This window comes from Sardina pilchardus, chromosome 1, assembly GCF_963854185.1.
Source record: "Sardina pilchardus chromosome 1, fSarPil1.1, whole genome shotgun sequence".
Lineage (NCBI taxonomy): Eukaryota > Metazoa > Chordata > Actinopteri > Clupeiformes > Clupeidae > Sardina > Sardina pilchardus.
This window is the reverse complement of record NC_084994.1, coordinates 29,828,717-29,852,232: the sequence shown is the minus strand read 5'-3', so window position 1 is coordinate 29,852,232 and position 23,516 is coordinate 29,828,717. Positions and strand designations below refer to the sequence as shown.

General features: G+C 44.8%; 1 protein-coding gene across 1 annotated transcript in view; it reads right to left on the bottom strand.

Annotated features, from left to right (window-relative positions):
• Positions 1–251: 251 nt before the first annotated feature.
• Positions 252–23,516, bottom strand: part of LOC134087461 (echinoderm microtubule-associated protein-like 6) — a 69,005-nt gene continuing 45,740 nt past the window's right edge. The window contains exons 21-41 of the mRNA XM_062540972.1: positions 23,092–23,233; positions 21,880–22,032; positions 20,871–21,002; positions 20,162–20,250; positions 19,672–19,839; positions 18,699–18,900; positions 17,802–17,928; positions 15,515–15,593; positions 14,385–14,514; positions 13,897–13,995; positions 11,232–11,405; positions 10,648–10,856; positions 7,107–7,264; positions 6,651–6,765; positions 6,142–6,330; positions 3,543–3,715; positions 2,881–3,043; positions 1,697–1,800; positions 980–1,133; positions 624–724; positions 252–306 (exon numbers count right to left, since the gene is read on the bottom strand). Coding sequence (XP_062396956.1) covers positions 282–306; positions 624–724; positions 980–1,133; positions 1,697–1,800; positions 2,881–3,043; positions 3,543–3,715; positions 6,142–6,330; positions 6,651–6,765; positions 7,107–7,264; positions 10,648–10,856; positions 11,232–11,405; positions 13,897–13,995; positions 14,385–14,514; positions 15,515–15,593; positions 17,802–17,928; positions 18,699–18,900; positions 19,672–19,839; positions 20,162–20,250; positions 20,871–21,002; positions 21,880–22,032; positions 23,092–23,233 — 2,886 coding nt within the window. The 3' untranslated portion in view covers positions 252–281. The remainder of the gene's footprint in view (positions 307–623; positions 725–979; positions 1,134–1,696; positions 1,801–2,880; positions 3,044–3,542; positions 3,716–6,141; positions 6,331–6,650; positions 6,766–7,106; positions 7,265–10,647; positions 10,857–11,231; positions 11,406–13,896; positions 13,996–14,384; positions 14,515–15,514; positions 15,594–17,801; positions 17,929–18,698; positions 18,901–19,671; positions 19,840–20,161; positions 20,251–20,870; positions 21,003–21,879; positions 22,033–23,091; positions 23,234–23,516) is intronic.

Sequence of the window (23,516 nt, the reverse complement as noted above, 5' to 3'; positions counted from 1 at the left end):
GTGGTAGTAGAGTGTAGTAGGTGTAGTAGACTGTAGTGGGTGTGGTAGACTAGTATGTTGGAGTGTGGTAGGTGTAGTAGACTGTGGTGGGTGTGGTAGACTGGTAGGTGTAGCAGACTGTGGTGGGTGTGGTAGACTGTAGTAGGTGTGGTAGACTATAGTAGGTGTGGTTGAGGTGAATGCAGCATCTCAGGTCAAGGATTGCAGCGGCAGCAGCATCGCAGAGGCAGTGAGACACACTCCCATCTTCAGGTCGCTGAGCTCCGGCAGGAGTCTCCGCGTTACAGGCATTTCCAGACAAACACACTGGGGAGATGATCAGATTTGGTTGAAGTTACATAGACTCTTTCACAAACAGCATATAAATGTAGGCATACAATTAATTAAGAGATAGAATGCTTAACCATGTGAAATTATATTTCCAACAGAACAATTCGATTTGAACCAAGCTTCTTCTTTTTAAATAGACCCCATTGAGGTTTTGCATGAGTGTGAGGAACAACTATATGGCACACTGAAACACCACACTGGACAGTAAAACATGAAATATACAAATTGTATAAAACCAAGACCAACAAACAAGAAGGTTCATCAACGAAAGAAAGAAAGCAATGGCAACACACCTGCAGTCGCTACCTCCTACGCTGATGACGTACTTGTCGTCGGCAGAGAAACGGATGTTGGTGACATGCGCAGAGTGACCGAGGTAGCGCTTGTGTTTGGCCTGAGAGAGAGAGAGAGAGAGAGAGAGAGGGAGATGGAGGCATCAGATACCAGCTCCAACTGACATACTACTACTCGCACAGCTATACTGATTAATGACTGATAATGAACACTGATCACAGCAGTAATGCTTACTTGTTTATAACCAATACTACAACTAACCATAGAATTCACTGTTCATTTACATGTAAACTCTTCTACTTTACTATCATTAGTTTTGTTACGACTTTTGTCGCTTTAAGCAAATCACGCTTACAAATTTTTCTGTGCATGGAAAGTCGAAGAGTTTGACGAGGCCGAAGTCGTCTCCCGTGGCGATGTTGAGGCCGGCGTGCGAGACAGACGCGCAGACGACGTCGGCTTTCTCAGCATTGCGTGGCCAGACACCCACCACCTCATCGCCCAGTACACTGGCAGGACACAGTCACATGACAACAACTTAACGATCCTCTGAAAACTTTACATAGGCGCAAACAAAATTAGTTTACCACACATCCTGCTGGTCTCTATGGGGAAATTGCTCTGTCGCTAGTTTGGAGTTTAACACGGTTTTAAACTGGAGTTGGAGTTGGCAGTGTTTAAAACCGTGTTAAACTCCAAAGTAGCGACAGAGCAATTGCCCCTATCAGAATATCTCTAACGTTTACACATATTTACAGTACATGGATTCTCTGTTCAATTTCTTTTAAAATGTGGTATGTTTATTCTAATGTGGTATTTTTTTTTAAAAGATGTCTCTGAACATCATTTTTGTACCAATATATATTTTATGTGGTATCCTGATATACAAACATACATACTTAACCCATAACTCTAACTCTAACTCTAACTTTAAAAGCAGGTTGGCAACTCTTCATCTATTTGCTGCCAATTCGATATTGTGGTGAATTTTTGGCGGAAGTTGTTGAGCGGTGTTCTGGCCAGTCGTTAGAGACCTCAGTATTCCTCAGGCTCGGAGACAGCGCTCCCTCACCTCGTCCACGTAGCCCAGGTGATTCTATCAATGACGGCCTGCTCCGATACCACCTTCCCGTTCGGAACCTCGTGGACCTGCCTCTTGTACATTCCCGTGGAAACCTGTAACCACAGCAAGCCACAACATCACAATGATACTTTGTGTATCTTGGCATCTCATTGGTTACTAGATACTTCTGTCCGGGTCATAGAATTGAACAGTAATTCTAAAATTACATTGCCATATAAAGAGCAGCCATCAATAAACACGTTGACAACAATTTTTTGAAGGTTGAAGGCGGTCCTGGTTATTATTAAACCTGCGGCCAGGTATCGATTTCACTTGCTAAAAGTGAATGATGTTTTCAGTTTGGCATCTAATAGGGTATGTCAGTGTTTGTGCACCAAATAGAACCTGTTCCCGTTATGGCACTTTCCGTCTGACTTCCAGGTTAAAAATAGCCGCTGATCTGTTGTCCAAATGGCTTTCTGAATATAACCCCGATCAAAAGATGAGCGACAGCTGCTCATGCCAACCACCAGGCAGGCTGATGGTCACTAGTCGAGATCTCCAGCTTCAGAAAATCATTTCAGACAGAGGCCCCTTTGGTGTGACTGAAGGGTGCCACTTACTGATTACCCCCTTTGTCAACGAACACCCCCTCAACCCATCCCCCAACCCCCTTCCTGTCTGTACTCTCTAGGGGTTGTACGCTCTCATGTTGTTGAAGATGGCAGAGGATACTGTACCTATTCACCCGTGCCACTGATCTGACACTAACATGACTGTGCCATTCTACATGGACACAGCACCACATGACCTGATGACTACAGTACATGTACATGTATGTGTATCAGGGATTCTGTAAGACTCCCAGCTGCATACTGTGGCAAAACACACCTGATGCTCACCTTCAAAATCTCCATGGGACCCTTTCTACCTCTCCTCACATCTCAGACAGACACAGACACAGACACAGACACAGACACAGACACAGACACAAGACACTTTCCCACATGTGCTAGACATCCGGATGTCAAACGGAAGTCAAACGAGCTGGCTGTATGTGGGAACGCAAAACTCAAGTATTTTACTCGAGTACTTCTAGATGTCTAACGGGTGCGCTTAGGTGGACACACACACACACACACACACACACACACACACACACACACACGCGCACGCGCGTTGGCCCAGCGTACCCCAATAAACTTGCTGTCTGCGGAGAAGTCCAGCTGGAAGACGAAGCCGGGGATGTCCTTGCAGTAGCCGATGCGGTTGAGCGAGGGCCCCAGCGTGAGGTCGTAGAAGTCCACCGCGCTCTCCACCGAGCCCACCGCCAGCAGGCGGCTATCGGGGCTGAACCTGGACAGGAGACACGGGGGCAGTGCGGAGGTCAGCAGGGCCACAGGGTTATCTGTTATCTCTTAAGGGCCGCTCATACTACGAACGATAACTATAGAGATAATTGTAACTATAACGATATTAGCGTTGTTATATTTATAGTTTATGTGTGGACGTTGTCATTAATTTTAGCTGGAGCGCTACTTTTTTTTACTGTTATTGATATAGTTATTGCTATTGATGTGGCATATCTGTGTGTCTGTTACATCTGATACATTCCTGATGTGTGCGTACATGCGTGTGTGTGTGTGTGTGTGTGTGTGTGTGTGTGTTTGTGCGTGTAACTTTCCTGAATGGCGATGCTATCTGTTATCTCTTAAAGGCCGTTCATACTAGGGACGATAACTGTAGTTGTTTTGTGTGTGTGTGTGTGTGCACGCGTGTGCATGTGCGCGTGTGTGTGTGTGTGTGCATGTGCGTGTGTGTGTGTGTGTGTGTGTGTGTGTGTGTGCGCGTGTACCTGATGTCCTGGATGGCGATGCTGCGGTCCCTCTTCTTGCCCCAGACGGTGAGCGAGTTGACGAGCAGCATGATGAACTCCCCGTTCTCCATGCCGATGGCCACCATCTCCCCGCTGGGGCTGTAGGCCGTGCACTTGGCCGGGTGGCCCAGGCTCACCTTGTTCAGAAGTTTCTGGAAGCACAGGTATAATGTGACAGGTGAGGATATACCTTGATGTTCGCTCGTTCTCCATTATATTCTCCTCATCAAGGGTTTCTATAGGGCCCAGGCTCGTTGGTCTAGGGTATATGATTCTCGCTTCCAGTACGAGAGGTCCCGGGTTCAACTCCAGGACGAGCCTGTCTTTCTTGAATTTCCTCTTGGGGATCAATAAAGTATCCATATATCTGTAACAGACGAGCATTCCCAATCCTGATCCTGAACTTTTCCGAACTGTGGACTCCCTGGAATTCCTCTGTGTCTCTGCTACAAACACAATAGGATGAGGATAATTCCGACTATTTTTCACAAGAACCGATTATTTTCATTCCCGCCCCCCCCCCCCCCTTATGCACTAGCCTATTGCCACCAGCCAGGTATGGAGAGAGCAGCGAATAAGAAACGGTAGAGTAGGTGGCCTAACACAGACATGGGCCAGAAGCAACACTAATAAAAGTCATGTTTTTCAAAATAGCTTCGAGACATGGTACGATATCGAGGGGTTAATTAATTTGGCGGTACTTCACAGGCGTGCCGAAGGATCGGACGTCACTTTGGCTCGTGTGCTCGTTAATCTGCGGAGGACGGTCGACATGAAGTCAAGTGCGGGACATAAATCTTGCGCTGGCGTTAGCTCCGTAGCCACTGCTCACACCACCGCCATATTAAAAATAGTCCCACAGACAGTCGAAAATAGGGCCGCGTGTTATTTTAGGTGTTTAAGTGCATGAGAATACAATGCATTGCGTGTTTCGGGAGAGAGAGAATGAGGCCGGCGTCATCATCCTGCGACGCCGATCGCACGCACACAAATTAAGACGCTATTTTCTTCCATCGATGGTGTCCCGCGGTTCAGTAATAGCAGGCTTCTTTACTCCTTGTTGACACCCTTTTTTTCCTCTCTGGTGTAACAGATCACATGAGTCTCACTTGCAGCCCAGTCCCCCACCCCCCCTCCAGCCCCCCACACTGCCGCTCACAACCACCCCCTACCCGAGGTTCCTCAAGGTCTCACGCCCATATATGGATACCTGGTTTCCTCGTTCATTTTGGCACCTCTATATTGTGTTTGTGACATCACGAGGCGAGGCAGGAGATTTGGACGTGATCTGATCTCATCTGACCCCAACCCCCCCCCCCCCCCCCCAACCCCTCCCCCTCCCAACCCCCCACCCCTTCTGACCGGACACTTGTTTGGCATGTCTCAAGATTTGTCACCACGGTGACAGGAGACACCCAAGTCTAATTGGCGGGAGATTTGGAAGGCATGGCGCACGGATTAGTCGTGGGTATCATGGACAGACAGACGTCAGTCTAGACCTCACTCCAGCTGCTGTGGCGTAGTACAGACCACGGCAATATATGAGTTCAGTTACAAGTATATATACACACACAGGGGTACATGCTAATGGGCTGAACACACTGTAAGACCAGGACACCATCAGGTGCACATCAAGCTCTCCTTCTCCTTCTCTCACCCACCTTTTATAATAATAACAACAGCAACAACAACAACAACAACAACAACAATAATAATAACAAAACATTTCATTTTTATGGCGCTTTTCGAGACACTGAAAGACGCTTACGGTCTGTTATCTCTCCTTTCCTGGCAACTGATCCACTCCACCTCTTTCACATCCTCACTATTCCATGCTTGCACCTCTCTCTCTCTCTCTGTCCCTCCCTCTCCCTCTCTCTCTCTCTCTCTCTCTCTCTCTCTCTCTCTCTCTCTCTCTCTCCCTCACTCTCTCTCTCTCCCTATCTCTCTCTGCTATAGCCAGATTACAGCTTCAACGATCAATGTTGCTGGGCAATGTTCCATTCATATTGATTAACAATTCTTTTTTCCGGCGTACTTTAACCATCTGTTGCTATGATCATCCAAACAGAACACATGAAACTGCTTATGTGGTTTCCCAGCAACACTGCTCAAGAAGTCTCTCTCTCTCTCTCTCTCTCTCTCTCTCTCTCACCCTCTCCCTCTCTCCTTCTTCCCCACCCTGTCTCCTCCCTCTCCCTCTCAAATTCAAATTCAAAGCAGTTTTATTAGCATGACTGTTTCGGTACAGTGTCGCCAAAGCTAGTGTTACAGATAACACAGTAGAATCACAAGGGCACAGAATGTACCAACATACAAAACATCAAGACACATATTGCATGAATCAAATGGATATCAACAAGATCACACACACACACACACACACACACACACACACACACACACACACACACACACACACACACACACACACACATCTCTCCCATTCTCTCTCTCTCTCCCTTTCACTCTCTCTCTCTCTCTCTCTCCCATTCACTCTCCCTCTCTCCTCCCCCGCCCCCCCCCCCCCCCGTCCCCCTGGTGTCCTCCTCGCTCCTCTCTCTCTCCTCCTCCTCACCTTGTCCCCCAGGTCCCACATGCGGATGGACCCGTCGTCGCTGGCCGAGATGAACACGTCCTTGGTGGGGTGCGTGGCCAGGCCCCAGATGCGTCCCTGCGTGTGCCCGTTGATCATGGTGTTGGACGCCGCGTTCTTCTCGCCCACCTCGATGATCTCGCCGTCCTTGGTGCCCACCAGGATCTTGCCCTGTGGTTGGCACGACAACAGGTCAATAGCGCCTCGAAGGTACAAATGTCCAGTCAAGTGTTACAGTCCAGTTCTAAACTGCTTTCACATCTAGTGAGCGTGAATGTGAACTTTGGACATCATCTCATGTTGAGTAAGTTTTGAATGAACATCCCAATGCACTTGTGTATGTATGTATGTATGTATGTATGTATGTATACAGTATGTACGTGTGTGAGTGTGTGTGTGTGTGTGTGTGTGTGTGCAAGGCCGTAGCTACAATTTAACATGCAAAGACAGAATGGGTTAAGTGTGTGTGTGTGTGTGTGTGTGTGGCGTACTTTTCCACGGCAGACGGAGCGAACGTTCTCCACGGGTAGACCCGTCTCTAGCTGGAACGCTCGGCACCTCTTCATCTCCTGATCCCACAGCTTGACTGCCCCGCCCTCTTTGGTCCTGCACACACACACCCAAACACACGCACGCACGCACGCGCACGCACGCACGCACGCACGCACGCACACACACACACACACACACACACACACACACACACACACACACACACACACACAGAGGAGAGAGAGAGAGAGAGAAAGATTAACTGTGTAAGGTCAATCAAGGATATATACCACCAAATATTGGATTCCATATTGGATGGTGGACAAGGACAAATCAGGTCATTACATGGTGCACATTTGACCGTGACTAAAATCCCATTCAAGTCAATGGATCATTCTACTAGCGTTCTGCTAGCGCTCTATTAAGAGCCATGTAATCAACGAATGTCCACTCACGGGCGCTCCTTGCCGCCGGTGACGATGAGGCCGTCTCGGAGTGTGGTGTACATGGTGAACACCGGCCCAGTGTGTGCCTTGGCAACCACCCGCACCAGGAAGTGCTCGCGCCACACGTACACGTCGCCGTTGATGGCACCCGTAAAGGTCAGGTTGTTCTGGACAGAGAGAGAACAAAAAAACACTCAGATGACCACAATTTCACAGCCATTTCATTTAGTTAAGACAACATAGATAACACAATACTAGTCAGTTACTCCGCTAATGTACAGTATATACAGTATGTCTTTCTTATTTTGACTATTTACATATAACAATCAAACACATTTTGCGTCCCCATTCTTTTAACTAACATTTCTTTTAAGTCGTTTCATATTTTCAAAAACAATGCACATTATACATCGCACATTTTCATATTTTCTAAAAATGTTTAAATGTTTATGTGTTTAAATCTGAAAACACAACACTCCGAGCTCCAAAGGCCACAGACAGCGTGGTCTGATAATATATATACAGTACCCTCCAGAATTATTGGCACCCTTGATAAAAGTTTGCTAAAAATAGGTATAAAAAATAATCTTTAGATGATTTATTGTACTCCCACAATGAAAACAATGAGGAAAAATATACCCTGCAAGGCAAGCAAATTTATTCTGAGAAAAAGGAAAATCTCATAAAGAAATAAATATTTTTAACAAAAACAGCTTGCTCACAATTATTGGCACCCCTGAAGCATATTATGTACAACATTTAACAGGAGCATTTTCCTATGTAAATGCAACGTTTTAAAGTAAATCAGAGTGTCTGTGAACTTTCAGAAGTAGTTCATGACGTTCTTTTTCACTATGGTATGAAAATGAAGTCACTCAGAGGCTAAATCCTCTAGTCATTTTTCAACATTGGAGAGACAAGAGAATACACTAAATTGAAATAAAAAGAAATTGTGTTGACATTTGTAAGTAAGAGAATGTCTATGGAAACTAGGTATTTTGTTGAAAATGCCTATATTTCCAGTTAAAATGATGACTAAAAGGTTCTAATCATCTGGAAATGTGGCAAACATGCTTGGACAAAGACCCATGGCTATTTTGCTCCCACGCACAGTATGGAGGATGGTATGATAGGCAAAAAAATCCATAAGAACCACTGTTGAGAGTTACAGACAAAGCTATCATCTTGGGGTCACCACGTCCCCCCCAAAAATCTTCAAAAGTGACCTCACTCCTAATAGATTATTTATTTAGCATGTCAGGTTAAAGCCAGTAGAGTAATTTAATGAACAATGTAAATGGCAGGAGTTACTGAATGGTACCATGACATGTCTGGGAGTGTGGTCTATTGTCAGATGAAAATAAAATTATGCTCTTTTGCTAAAAACACTTAAGGTGTCTTTGGCGTACATAGAAGAATGACTATACTAAAAAGAACCCCATGCCTAATCAGAATTATGGTGGAGGGGCTGTGCTATTGTGGGGCTGTTTTAATTCCCAAAGGCCTTGGGAACCTAATTAAGGTGCATGGCATCATGAACACCAAGAAAAACCTGAACATTTTCAAAGGAAATCAAACAATCTCTGCCAAGGCCCTAAAAGTTGGTCATGATTGGATCATTCATCAGGTCAATGAACCAAAACAAATGCACAGATCAAAACAAATATGGTTTACTGAACACAAAATCAAGCTTCAGACATTGCCATAGCAGTCCCCTGATCTAAACTCCATAGAAAAACAGTGGGATGAGTCAACGAGAAGAATGCACAAGTGTGGACCTAGCAATCTGGACGATCTGGGGAGGTTTTGTAAAGATGAATGGTCTTAAATCCCTTACTTTGTATTCTCAATCTTTATGGGGTGTCAGAGAAGAATATTACATGCTGTTTTATTGACAAAGGGAGGTTTAAGAAGGTATTACAAGTAGGGGTGCCAATAATTGTGAGTGACGTGTTTTTATTAAAAACATTTATTTCTTTATGAGATTTTCCTTTTTCTCAGAATAAATTTGCTTCCCTTGCAGGGTGTATTTTTCCTCATTGTTTTCATTGTGGGAGTACAATAAATCACCTAAAGATTATTTTTTAGACCTATTTTTAGTCAACTTTTACCAAGGGTGCCAATAATTCTGGAGGGTACTGTATAATATAGTATTATAACACTAGGACAGGGGTGTCAAACTCATTTTCACAGAGGGCCACATCAGCCCAATGGTTGCCCTCAAAGGGCCAGATGTAACTTCTAAAATTTGTTGCACCAGCCACAAAATCTTTAGCATCGGTAAAACTTCTAAAATCGAGAAGAGCAAAAGGTATCAGCATGACATGTTCTTTTTTATTATTGTTATGTTTTGTAAAAAACAAAACACCACTGTCAGTTCCATACAGTTTGACTTTTCAATGAGGGTCACTGGTCAGTCAGGAAGAGATCATGGATTCTTTTTTTTTTCATATTTCTTGAGTTTTTAGATTCGAGTATATTCAACTTTACTGTCATTGCACGAGTGAAATACCAGTAACGAAATGCAGTTTTACATCTAGCAAGTGATGCAAACGAGTAGGCTAACTGTCATGTCAAAAAGTGCATCCATATGAAATGCGTCACTATACACCGTTCCATACACATACAGTAGAAGCGAACGGTCCCGGTGGACTTTTTCTTTGAAGTTTTAAAGTTGAAAGGTGTTGTGTGGATTCTATGTTGTTCGTTTTAAACTGAAATGAAAATGCAAAGCAACAGGGCGATTACTACAAACTTCTAGCATACCTCTGCTTGCCTGATATGAATGCACCTCTTCTCGGTCAGAATGGGCTTATTTTCGCTTTTGGATAATAGGACTGGACTACACACAATTATACATGCCTTTTAAACGTAGACGTAAACGTATCACGTAGTTTACAACTTACATCGATTCCCCTCTCAAAGAAGCATACGCACTTCAAACAATCATGCGTTTCACAGGCAGGCTAAACCGAGCGCGTAATTTAGGCGCTCCGTTCGCTAAAATAGTTTAGAATACTGGTCTATTTTGTTTTCACACGTACACGTTGCTATCACATCTGATGTAGCCAGTTGCACTGATCATAGAGGAAGGTGGTTGATGTTGCCTCCCTGTCAGTCTCACATGCGTGCATTGTATTGCAGTGTATTGCCTATACGCAAAAACTGTATCGGACCTTTTAAGCTCTCGCGGGCCACATACTGTATCAGACCCTTAAAGCTCTCGCGGGCCATATGAAATGACGTGGCGGGCCGCATCTGGCCTTGAGTTTGACACCTGTGCACTAGGACTAGGAGTAGAACACTCACAGCTGAGAGCATGGTCTGATAATATATATAATATAGTATTATTACACTAGGAGTAGAACACTCACAGCTCCAAAGGCCACGGAGAGCATGGTCTGATAATATATATAATATAGTATCATAACATATATAATATAGTATTATAACAGTAGGAGTAGAACACTCACAGCCCCAAAGGCCACAGAGAGCATGGTCTGATAATATATATAATATACTATTATAACAGTAGGAGTAGAACACTCACAGCTCCAAAGGCCACGGAGAGCATGGTCTGCATGCGTCCGTCCTCCACGGTTCCGATCACGCCCTTCTTGTGCATGAGCGAGCCGCCCACCAGCGTCCAGAACTTGATGTGCTTGACGCCCACTGACACAAACTGGGTGTCCGAGTCCGGGCGGAACTCCGCCACGAAGATGCGGTCCGTGTGTCCCCCTTTGATGCTCACCTTCGTGCCTGAGGAGAAGGTGTGTGTGTTGTAAGTGCCGTAATTTCCCGACTATTAGCCGCGGCTGATACATTGATTTTGCTAAATTTCTTCAGTTCTGAGTTTAATACAGGGGGGCAGGTAAATATGGTGCTAATATGGTTTTGTTTCTTTTAACTTGCATCTGTGTGGTGGTCAGGGTTTCGTGACGGGCGGTAAAGACAGGGTGGTGGACGACATGTTTGAGAGGTGCCTGAAAAGCTACGCCATCACACACACACACACACACACACACACACACACACACACACACTAATACACACACTCACAGACACACAGACACACATGTACATACACAGACACACAAACACCCACACGCACACACATGCACACGTCTTCTTCACCTTCCTGCCAGCGCCACACGGTGATGGAATGTTCCGGCTCCACGCCCACGGAGAGCAGCAGCTTCCCGGTGGCGCTGAAGTTGACGTAGCCCACGCCCTTGGAGTGGGAGCAGCGCAGCACCGACAGCGTCTGCTTGCTCATGGCGTCCCACACGTGGATGGAGGGAGCCATGCCTGCCCACACAACAGCCACACAGGTCAAAGGTCAGGTCAAAGGGCAAAGGGCAAAAGGTATGTGAACTGCTTCCTGGGTTTTCCTGTGCATTTGGTTCTACCTGCGCAGTGCGCACTTAAACCGTATGATTTCACTGAGTAACTCATCTATTTGGAGGACAGATAAAAAGACGAATGAGAGTGTGTGTGTGTGTGTGTGTGTGCGTGTGTGTGTGTGTGTGTGTGTGTGTGTGTGTGTGTGTATTGTATTGCATGAACACTTTTGATTAATATACTCTTTCTGCCTGATGGGCAAGCTATGACCATATAAGAGCTGAAAACAGACTGTAAGGCCAAGACGCATCTGTGACATGCTACACGATCTCCTTCTACATGTACAGTACAGTTATCCCCAAAACACAGACCGGGAGACAGCACTCATTTATATTGTGATGGAAGGACCAAAGAACTGGAGTTATAAACAAGCATTCTACATAAACACACACACACACACACACACACACACACACACACACACACACATACACCCTGTAATACACACACACACACACACACACACACACACACAAATATCACTGATGCTGTTGGGCAACCCCAAATACAGACCAGTCAAGCAGGGAAACAAAATATTCATCGTCCTCACTCTCCATACGACATACATCACTCTCTCCATTTCTTTAAATAAAAGTAAATAAGTTACAAAAATGAACAATCTCTCTCTCTCTCTCTCTCCCTCGTTCCCTACCCCTCCATTACAGAGGACCAACAACTCAGGAGAGCTCAAACTCATCAAACACAGGAAGAAAGACACCAAGGGGAAGACAGCCACCATCATCTTACCTGGCAGGTCATTCACATCTCCTGTGATGGAGAGAAGCGAGTGGAGGCGTGGAGAGATGGAGGGATGGAGAGGAGATGGAGGTGGAGGATGAAGAGGCATATCAACAGAAAAAAAAACAAAACAAAACAAGCAGTGAGTCAGCCAGCCGATTTTGAAAAAGAAAAACGGAAAATGATGTTGAGACTCCGCACCCCGCAGAGAGAGATGCAGAGAAAAACAGAAGACACAAACAAACAAACTCACAATCGCACAAACAAACAAACAAATAAACACACAAACAAAGCTCTCCAAATAAGATAACATTCAGGTTCAGAGAGTGAGAGCCGTGCTGCTGTTGTTTTTTTTTTTAGTTCTCCCTGTCCTACGTCCTCAGCTACAGGAACTGCATATTAGTTTTACATGCTGGCTACAGAACTGGGTTAACGGACCCACCCAGATGGTTCAGATCCCCACTCAGTGGGGAAGAACTACCGTCATTTCCCAACTATTAGCCGCGGCTAATACAGTGATTTTGCAAAATTTCTTCAGCTATGAGGTTAATACACAGGGGTAGTTAATATGTTATTAATATGCTTCTGTTTCTCTTAACTTACATAAAACACTGTCCTGCAGCTTATACACAATGTGGCTAATACACAGGAAATTATTGTAAGCACTATAGTAATACTACAAGATCAATAGTAGTTTTATGGTAATTAAATGATGTCCTTACCCTCTACAGTGTTCCTATAGGACTTCTGTAGTATGTCCAAACACACTTTTTATTTGTGGGATTCATCAAGTCCCCCTTTCCACAGGTGTATTAATCAAGCACCATGAAGTCTGCATTCATAATCTAGGTGCTTGATTTCATACACCTGTGGAAAGGGACCTGATGGTCCCCGTGTTCCCCGGATCCTATGTTCCCCGGTTTTCCCCAAAAGAGCCCAACTGTATGTTCCCCAGTCGCAATACACACCGGGGAACATAGGACCCTTTTTGGGAAACGCAAAAACACAACATAAGGACCTTTTCAAAATTCAAGAAAAAAAGGGTCCTATGTTCCTCAGTCCCATACAAAGTGGGGAACACAGGACCCGGGGAACATAGCTACGCTCCCCTCTCAATCTCTGAACCTCAACCTGGATAAAACCAAACGAAAGTGGCAAACAATCATCAGACAGGAGCGAGAAGAGCTGGGTGTACTCAGCAAAGAGCGAGAAAAGGGGGCGAGAAAACAGCAGAGTGTCCGCAAAAAAAGCATGTGGCTCAACTAAAGCATTGTGGGAAATGACTTGCGTGAGCGCCCGTTGTTGTCATTATAGGCCAGGCTACATACACAAGCTAAAGACTGCTTCAAGAGAGCTCCATTGTCAGAATCATAGTTAGTTCCCACAAGGTTTTCCATTTTAACGTTCCACATGTTATCTTAATGCAGCGGAAGAAGCAGCTTGAAGAACGTTCAGGCATTGTTTTTGTTCTTCTTGTTGAAAAAGTCTATCTACAAACATAAGCTAAGCTACATACATTAGCTATTAGCTACACACATATCAGCTGATAGAACAAATGGAGCTGTCAGGCTGTCCCTGTGTTGTTGCAGGTGACACCTGCAGGGTTTCCGCTCAACACAAACGCATGAATAAAGCAGGGGGTCAGCCATGGCACTCCCACCTATTTGTCCAGTGGCGATGATGTTTTGGTATTTCGGATGTTGGTTGACCGTGAGACACAGGATGTCATCAGTGTGTTCCAGATAGAAGGTTTGTGTTCCTACAGAAAGGATAGAGAGAGAGAGGGGGGAGAGATGAAGAAAGGCAGATTGCAAGTAATATGAGGGGACCCTTATTTTGATACCATCATTTATAACTTCAATGTCATATAACACCATCAGCCAGTACTGTCATGTAATTTCAACAACAACCACAAGAGGGCATCATACTCAAATCAAAGTATCACAGGACTGGCTACTTGACAGCCAAGCTATATTCAATAGGCATGAATAACAAACTGTAGAAAATGTGTAGAAATTGTGTGTAAAGATGGCGGTATGGCTGCACTGTTTGCTAATCGAAAGGAAAGTGTGCGTATGAGAAATAGAGAGCCAAGTGTGTGTGTGTGTGTGTGTGTGTGTGTGTGTGTGTGTGTCTGTGTGTGTGTACCTGCAGACAGGCTCTGTATGATGGCGGCGGCGGCCGTGTGGAAGATGATGTCGTTGCCGTCGTTGAGGTAGTGCAGGTTGTTCCTGCAGTCGAAGCCGCGGTAACCAAACACGTGATCCAGCTGCAGCTCCTGTAAACCCCAGAGAACAGGTGGACGAAGGAGTGGATGAAGGAAAGAAAGAAAGAGAAAGAAAGAAAGGCAGAAAGAAAGAAAGAAAGAAAGAAAGGCAGAAAGAAAGAAAGAAAGGCAGAAAGTAAAAAAAGATTTACAAGAATGCACAGCTGGTAATACATTGCTGTTCTGTAGTAATATTCAGAGAATTGCTATAAGACATTAAAAAAAGATATGTATGAGACAATATCATATAAAAATGCATCAAGCAGATGAAGACCTAAAGTTCACTACAGTGTCCCAAGTTGAACCCCTACATATGGGACCATGGGCCCTATTTTAAAGAGACCCTATGCAACTTTTTCAAAGTCATAAAATCGCTTAGAAATCGCTGTTTTGCTTGACTGGCCAGTTTTATCGAAAACAGTCACATTTCCTCCCGCCCCTGGTGTCCCTATCCACTATTACAACCTTGCAACTTTCTGATAAATGATCATTTGCTGTTTACATCTGGAAGTCAGAGACGCGTAAGGAACAAGAATTACCACGCTTGCAATTTATATATTTATATATAGCCTATATATGTATAAATATACACGCTAAAGCTGTCGGGGAAGCTCTGCAGAGAAATATGCAAGCGAAAAACGAAACCGAAACCAGAGATGAAATCGCCAATCCTGCATTGTTCCTCTTTAAATGTCTGGCAAAGTGTAAAGTCTAACGTCTATCTATAGCCAATTTACTAACGAGGCTAATTTGCTAATTTAGGGTCCTAAGCCCAGACATAGATGGATCCTCTCAGTGGTCTCACACGCCACACGTCAGCTTTAGTTAACGCATGAGACACTTCAGGTGACTTAAGGCTCATCAGGTGACTTTGCTCTTTCCCATTTGAATGGCAGCTCTGTGTCACTTAGTGAGGGGGTTGGCACAATGTAGAATATTCTAGACTGTTTTGTAGGACTGGCCATCATGTACAGCACTGTACAGTATATCGCTCATCAAAACCACCACCTACCTCCACCAGCTTCTTCTTCTTGGTGACGTTGTTCTTGAGGAGTTTGTCTGGTAGAGGGGCAGCTCTGCTCACCGGTGGCCTAAGAGAGACAGACCAGGCAGACTACAGTCAGCAGCACACGTCTTCTCTTTCTCTCTCACACACACACACTCACTCTCCTCTCTCTTTCTCTTTCTCCCTCTCTCACACACACAAACTCACTCTCTTCTCTCTCTCTCTCTCTCTCACACACACACACAAACTCACTCTCCTCTTTCTCTCTTCCTCTCTCTCTCTCTCACACACACACACACACACACACACACACATACACTCACTCCCTCTCCCTCTCCCTCAGTAGCAGAGGTGGAAAAGTTCAGCTTCAGAGAATAACAGTCCTACCACATACAGTACAGGCCAAAAGTTTGGACACACCTTCTCATTCAATGAGTTTCCTTTATTTTCATGACTATTGACATTGTAGACTCGCACTGAAGGCATCAAACTATGAATTAACACATGTGGAAAACAAAGAAAAGTGTAAAACAACTGAAAATATGCCTTATATTCTAGTTTCTTCAAAGTAGCCACCTTTGCTCTGATTAGTGCTTTGCACACACTCTGCATTCTCTGGATGAGCTTCAAGAGGTAGTCACCTGAAATGGTTTTCACTTCACATGTGTGCCCTGTCAGGTTTAATAAGTGTGATTTATTGACTTATAAATGGGGTTGGGAATCAGTTGTGTTGTGCAGAAGTCAGGGGTGATACACAGCTGATAGTCCAACTGAATAGACTGTTAGAATTTGTATTATGGCAAGAAAAAAAGCAGCTAAGTAAAGAAAAACGAGTGGCCATCATTACTTTAAGAAATGAAGGCCAGTCAGTCCAAAAAATTGGGAAAACTTTGAAAGTGTCCCCAAGTGCAGTCGCAAAAACCATCAAGCGCTACAAAGAAACTGGCCGTCCCAGGAAAGGAAGACCAAGAGTCACCTCTGCTGCGGAGAATAAGTTCATCCGAGTCACCAGCCTCAGAAATCGCACGTTAACAGCAGCTCAGATTAGAGACCAGGTCAATGCCACACAGTTCTAGCAGCAGACACATCTCTAGAACAACTGTTAAGACGAGACTGCCTGAATCAGGCCTTCATGGTAGAATAGCTGCAAGGAAACCACTGCTAAGGACAGGCAACAAGCAGAAGAGACTTGTTTGGGCTAAAGAACGCAAGGAATGGACATTAAAGTGGAAATCTGTGCTTTGGTCTGATGAGTCAAAATCGGAGACCTTTGGTTCCAACCACCGTGTGGACTGCAGAGTGAAGGCAAAAGGGCCAACAAGTGCTAAGCATCTCTGGGAACTCCTTCAAGACTGTTGGAAGACCATTTCAGGTGACTCTTGAAGCTCATCAAGAGAATGCCAAGAGTGTGCGAAGCAGTATTAAAAGCAAAAGGTGGCTACTTTGAAGAACCTAAAATATAAGACATATTTTCAGTTGTTTCACACTTTTTTGTTAAGTATATAATTCCACATGTGTTAATTCATAATTCTAATGCCTTCGGTATGAATCTACAATTTTCATAGTCATATAGTATGAAAATAAAGAAGGGGTGTCCGAATGAGAAGGTGTGTCCAAACTTTTGGCCTGTACTGTACATGTATATCTGATCCCACCATTCGCTTACACCAGCTCAGTCTAATGGGCTCAAGCTTCAATGCTTCAAGCCAGGTAGATGAGCTCATTTGAGAGATCACCTGTGCTTCAGTGCACAGGTAGATCCAATCCGTGATGAGACTTTCTGAAGCTGGGCTTTTCCCACCTCTGTTCAGTAATGACACACAAGGCATGCAAACACACAGCTTTGGTTCGAGACACAGTGTGAGGCTATGCACATCCCAAAAAGACGAGGGATCTATTCTAAAGCATATTTAATTAGTGTACAAGACATAAGAATTGATCCACACACCAATGAGCTTTTTTTTTTCATTTTATTTTATGTGTAGTGACGTTTTGAGCCCCTACTGAGGAAAAGACATAGGGGACTCAAGATGCCACTGTAAATAAATAATAGTGAAAAAAAACTGAAATGAATAATGATAATAATTAAAAAGATAAATAATATCTCTTGTATTAATTTTTATAACATATGGCTTTGGTGCCATTGCTTCATCTGCTCCACCAACACCACCATTCAGTGAATGAGAAGAGAACCAGCACCTCCTTCTGCTGCAGGTGGGGTTTGGTGTGTGTGTGTGTGTGTGTGTGTGTGTGTGTGTGTGTGTGTGTGTGTGTGTGTGTGTGTCTTGCTCACCTCTCGTCCACCAGCACCTCCTTCTGCTGCAGGTGGGGTTTGGTGCCGCTCATCTCGCGGATGCTGACGGCGTACACCTTGGTGGTGTAGTCCGTGGTCCTCTCCCTGGCCACGTCGCTGTCATAACCTACACACACGGAGAGGTCGTAGGTCAGGCAGAACCAACGCCTCCCTTCTTTAACAGCACAATCACATCAAGTTCTATCCAAGGACACAGAACCCAAGCAGCACAATCACATCAAGTTCTATCCAAGCACACGGAACCCAAGCAGCACAATCACGTCGAGTTCTATCTAAGCACGTGGAACCCAAGCAGCACAATGACGTTGAGTTCTATCTAAGCACACGGAACCCAAGCAGCACAATCACGTTGAGTTCTATCTAAGGACATGGAACCCAAGCAGCACAATCGCAACTAGTTCTATCTAAGCACATGGACAAGTCGTGGTCGGTGAGAACCAATGCCTCCCTTTTTAAAAAAAAAAACGTTTTATGATTTGATTTTATAATGGGGTCATTTCCATGTTTGTGGTGGAGTGGAGTGACCTTTGACCTGTTTGAATCCATCAGGGTATGACTCATAGCAGTTTGTGTGTGATTCATGCTATTTAAATACTAGCTAAAATAACACGTGTCCACACACATTCTCACTCTCACACATACAGTACATAGAACACACATGCACTATTATGGCGCACCTCACTCACACACCTACCCACACACACACCCACACCTAAACATATTCACACACACACACACACACACTCACACACACACACACACACACACACACACACACACACACACACACACACACACACCCACACACACACACACCCACACACACACCCACACACACACACACACACACACACACACACACACACACACACTCACCTCCGTCGTCGTCCGCATCGTCGTCGGACTCCTCGCTGTCCACGGCTTTGCTCTCGCGCGCCACGCCCGCCTCGCGCGCCCAGATCATCAGCGCCGTGTCGGCCCCGCCCACCGACAGCAGCATGGCGTCGTCATGGGACCAGCGCACGTTGGTGACGTTGGCGCTGTGGCCCACGTAGCGCTTGAACTTGCCAAACTGACCCTGCGGCAGAGCCACCCAGACACGTTAACACTCACAATGGCACCAATTCTAGCGTTAACACCAACATAACACGTTAACACTCACAATGGCACCAATTCTAGCGTTAACACCAACATAACACGTTAACACTCCCAATGGCACCAATTCTAGTGTTAACACCAACATAACACGTTAACACTCCCAATGGCACCAATTCTAGTGTTAACGCCACCCAAACACGTTAACACTCCCAATGGCACCAATTCTAGTGTTAACACCAACATAACATGTTAACACTCCCAATGGCACCAATTCTAGTGTTAACACCAACATTACAGTTTTTCAGGTAAATCAAAGATCTATAAGGCACATCAAAGATATATGTAATAAAAAAGAATATAATCATATAATATCATATCATATCATATATCATATCATATCATATCATATCATATCATATCATATCAGATCAGATCAGATCAGATCAGATCATATAAAAATATAAATATATACATTTTGTCTTCATACAAACAATAATAGATCCTATAACTATAACCATATCTATAAGGTGTATCAAATGTATCTGTAAAGCGTATCTAGTATATAAGAATCTATCTGAGAATATGTAGTCCAACTAGCATAGCACAGGCAGCGCTAAGGGCAAGTGGGAATATGGACAAAGATGGAGCAGGAACTACAGCGGAACGTTTGAGAAATGCAGAGTCAGCGAGCTGATGCCAAAACTTTGGTTTGATTTGATTAATCTGATTCCCCTGAAATGTGCTGAGTCACCTTGCAGGGGAAGCTGAAGAGCTTGAGGAAGCCAAAGTCGTCTCCGGTGGCTAGCAGCTTTTTGTCTTTGGTGAGCGACGAGGCGTTGACGAAACTCAGCGTCGGCCAGATACCCTCGCAGGTGGGGCCCAGCACTGACGTCCAGGTGGCCCACTCCACCTTCTCGAACTGGACACACACAGAGACACAGACACACGCACGCATGCAAGCACACACACACACAGACAGACATACACACATGGACGGACACACACACACACACACACACATACAGACAGACTGTCAATAAATTATAGGTTCCTCTAACTACTAAGAGACACATCACAAATCGTTTTAAGATCTTATACAAATGTCTCATGAAGCTATATTTTGAAAAGACCAATATGCTGTTGATTATTATACTATATACACACACAGTATATACTCACAGTTGCAGTATAGCACATATTGCACCCTACACACAGCTATGTAGAAAAGAGTGCATGAGTACCTCAGTGGTGTTGATAGTCTGTCTCCGACCTCGAGGTGCCTCGAAGAACATCTGCTCTTTGGCCCCAGTGTTCACCTGCAGTAGCTTTCCTGCAAGAACCCAAGCACATCGAGTTCTATCTAAGCACGTGGAACCCAAGAAGCCAATCACATTGAGTTCGCTTGAACTGTTATTCTGCTCTATGTGAGTGCTACTTATTGCTGCACTCATGCTATGCTAGTGGTACAGCACCCGCGAGCTACAGTATACGAACAGATCTGTTTTTGGACACTTTCGTACTTAATCACGGGAATCTCAAGCACAGATGAATTGAATTGAGACAGTGAGAAAATCCATCCTGTACCATCCCACCCTGTCTCATTGCGTCTGCTCGCTCGCTTGTCTTAACAGATTCACACTTCATTAACATGATAATTCAGTTTAACAACATCGCCATACTTAATCAGATTAAAATTAACTGGTTTTTGCCCAATTAAGCTTTCACTAAGGAAACACTCCTTATCCTGTGTGTCCCAGTCTATGTGGGTGATGTAGTGGTGTGTCCCAATCTATGTGGGTGATGTAGCGGTGTGTCCCAATCTATGAGGGTGATGTAGTGGTGTGTCCCAATCTATGTGGGTGATGTAGTGGTGTGTCCCAATCTATGTGGGTGATGTAGCGGTGTGTCCCAAATTCAATCTATGAGGGTGATGTAGTGGTGTGTCCTTACCGCGTGTGTCCCAGTCTATGTGGGTGATGAAGCTGGAGGCTCCTTTGCAGATCCCCACGCGTTTGCTCGTCAGCACGTTGTAGATGTCTATGAACGTGTCGTGGGAGGCCACTGCCAAGTACTTGCCAGCATCTGAGCGAGAGAAAAAAAAAATGAAATAGATGAAAAAAAAAAAAAAAACAGTAAGAATGAAACACCAGCTATCTACACCTACGGCAAGTCAAAGGGCCCATACTCCACTCCTACATAGAACAGAATGGAGGTACTGTGGCAGGCGCTGTGATGCAAGTGGCTACCGAGTCCATATCACATTCAGGTCTAAGTGCTGTAGGTTGGGAACGGTCTAAATCTGACCCGGGTCGTTTCCCAATTCCACCCCATTTATCTCCCACTATTTACACACACACACACACACACACACACACTCTCTGACAGCACTACAGCACATAGAGACACGTCCTTTCCTCACACTGTATTTAAACACACACTCTCTGACAGCAGTACCCTTTCCTCACGCTGTATTTAAACACACTCTCTCTGACAGCAGTACAGCACAAGGAGATTCCTCATTTATCAAGGAGATTTCCTCAAGTTTGGTTCCAAAACGCTATCCGTTTTTAAAAACATTAAAAAGGCATGTTATTTAATTGTGTATTCCAGAATATCTATCACATTGCAGTGTTGTGCTGTTTTGATTAGGTAAAGATAAATCAAATAACAATATCCAAAATCATTTTAACATTTTAACTGAAAATTCATTAAAATGGTTTATATACTGTAGCGTTTTGGAAACAAACACTTCATTTCAACACACACGCTATCTGACAGCAGTACAGCACAGCACATGGAGCCTCTTCTTATCCTCACACTGTATTTAAAACACACACTCTAACAGACCGGAGGCGCGGTCTGCAACACGATAAGGGTAAGGGCCTCATCAGTCAGCGGGAGTGTGTCTCGTCTCGCCCCCGGGGGACACACTGGATACTGTGCTTAAAGCTCAGGTTACCCTGCGAGAAGCGCAGGTCCGATATGATCTCCTTCCTGTGGTGAAAGGTCACCATGTCCTCCAGCGTGTCGGCGTTGACCACCAGGAAGCTCCCGTCGTTCATGCCCACGGCTAAGGCTTTCCCGTCGGGGGAGAAGGCACAGCACCGGCCACCTGCACGCAGAAGAGCCGTGGACAGGGTCACCATCACACATACCGCACACACACACACACACACACACACACACACGTACACACACACGTACACACACACACACAGACACACACACACACACACACTTCTTTTTCTTCACACATACACACAAGCATACACACATTCTCTCTCTCTCTCTCTCTCTCTCTTTCTCTCTCTCAAACACACACACAGATAAACAAATATGAGCATACACAAATGTTCTTTGTCTCACATAACCCACTCATACACACACACACATACACACACACACACACACACACACACACACACACACACACACACACACACACACACACACACACACACACACACACACACACACACACACACACACACACACACACACACACACACACACACACTTCTGCCTCACACACATACATTTTAATACTTTTATTTGGATCTCAACACAAGGGAGGAATTAAAGATCCAAACAGTAATGGAAATATGCTGTAGGTTTGTGCAAATGTGATCAAACATGGTACGCACTACTATCTATGGGTAGATATGACATCTTTGTCTCCAAATGGACAAACTACCTGATATAGCAGAGATTGAGCAGTACTTTATAAGTCTCTTTGCACTTGGTTTGCATAACCCACACACACACACACACACGCATATACACACGCACAAAAGCATGCACACATTCTCAAATGCAAAACCAAATGTTCTTAGTCTCACATAACCAACTCATACACACACACACACACACACACACACACACACACACACACACACACACACACACACACACACACACACAGACACAGACAAACACAGCATGACACAGCCACAAACACACACCAGAGAATGTAACAACAAACATACTGTACTATGTCTACTATGTCTCATAATGTCTACTATATTTGACAGAGTCAACCATTCCCTTATTTTGTGTTAACTGTTTCCATGGGAATGGGAACTAACTGAATTCTGACTTCTCTACGGACCGACACTGGAATCTACTGTCTGTCACCCAGTGATGTCATAATGGGGGGGGGGTGGGGGCGGACCTTTCTTGAGCTTGCGGACGGCCACCATGCGGTGATTGGCTGAGAGCTCCCAGATGCGGAGCGTCTTGTCGTCGCTGACGGTGGCACAGATGGGCAGCAGGGGGTGAGCGGCCAGACCCCACACCTCTCCTTCCATGTGACCCTAGAAACACACACGCACGCACGCACACACACGCACGCACGCAGACACACAGACACACACGCACGCACACACACACACACACACACACACACATTTAAACACCTAGACCAAAAAACAAATACACAAACGCACATCCATGTACACATACAGACAGACAGACAACACGCACAATCCAAAGATATACAACACTCACAAGCACATGTCAATGCAAACTACTGTACTTGTAGTAATTGTATGTTTGCTCCTTACATCTCCACTAACGCCAACAACACCCGTAACAAGT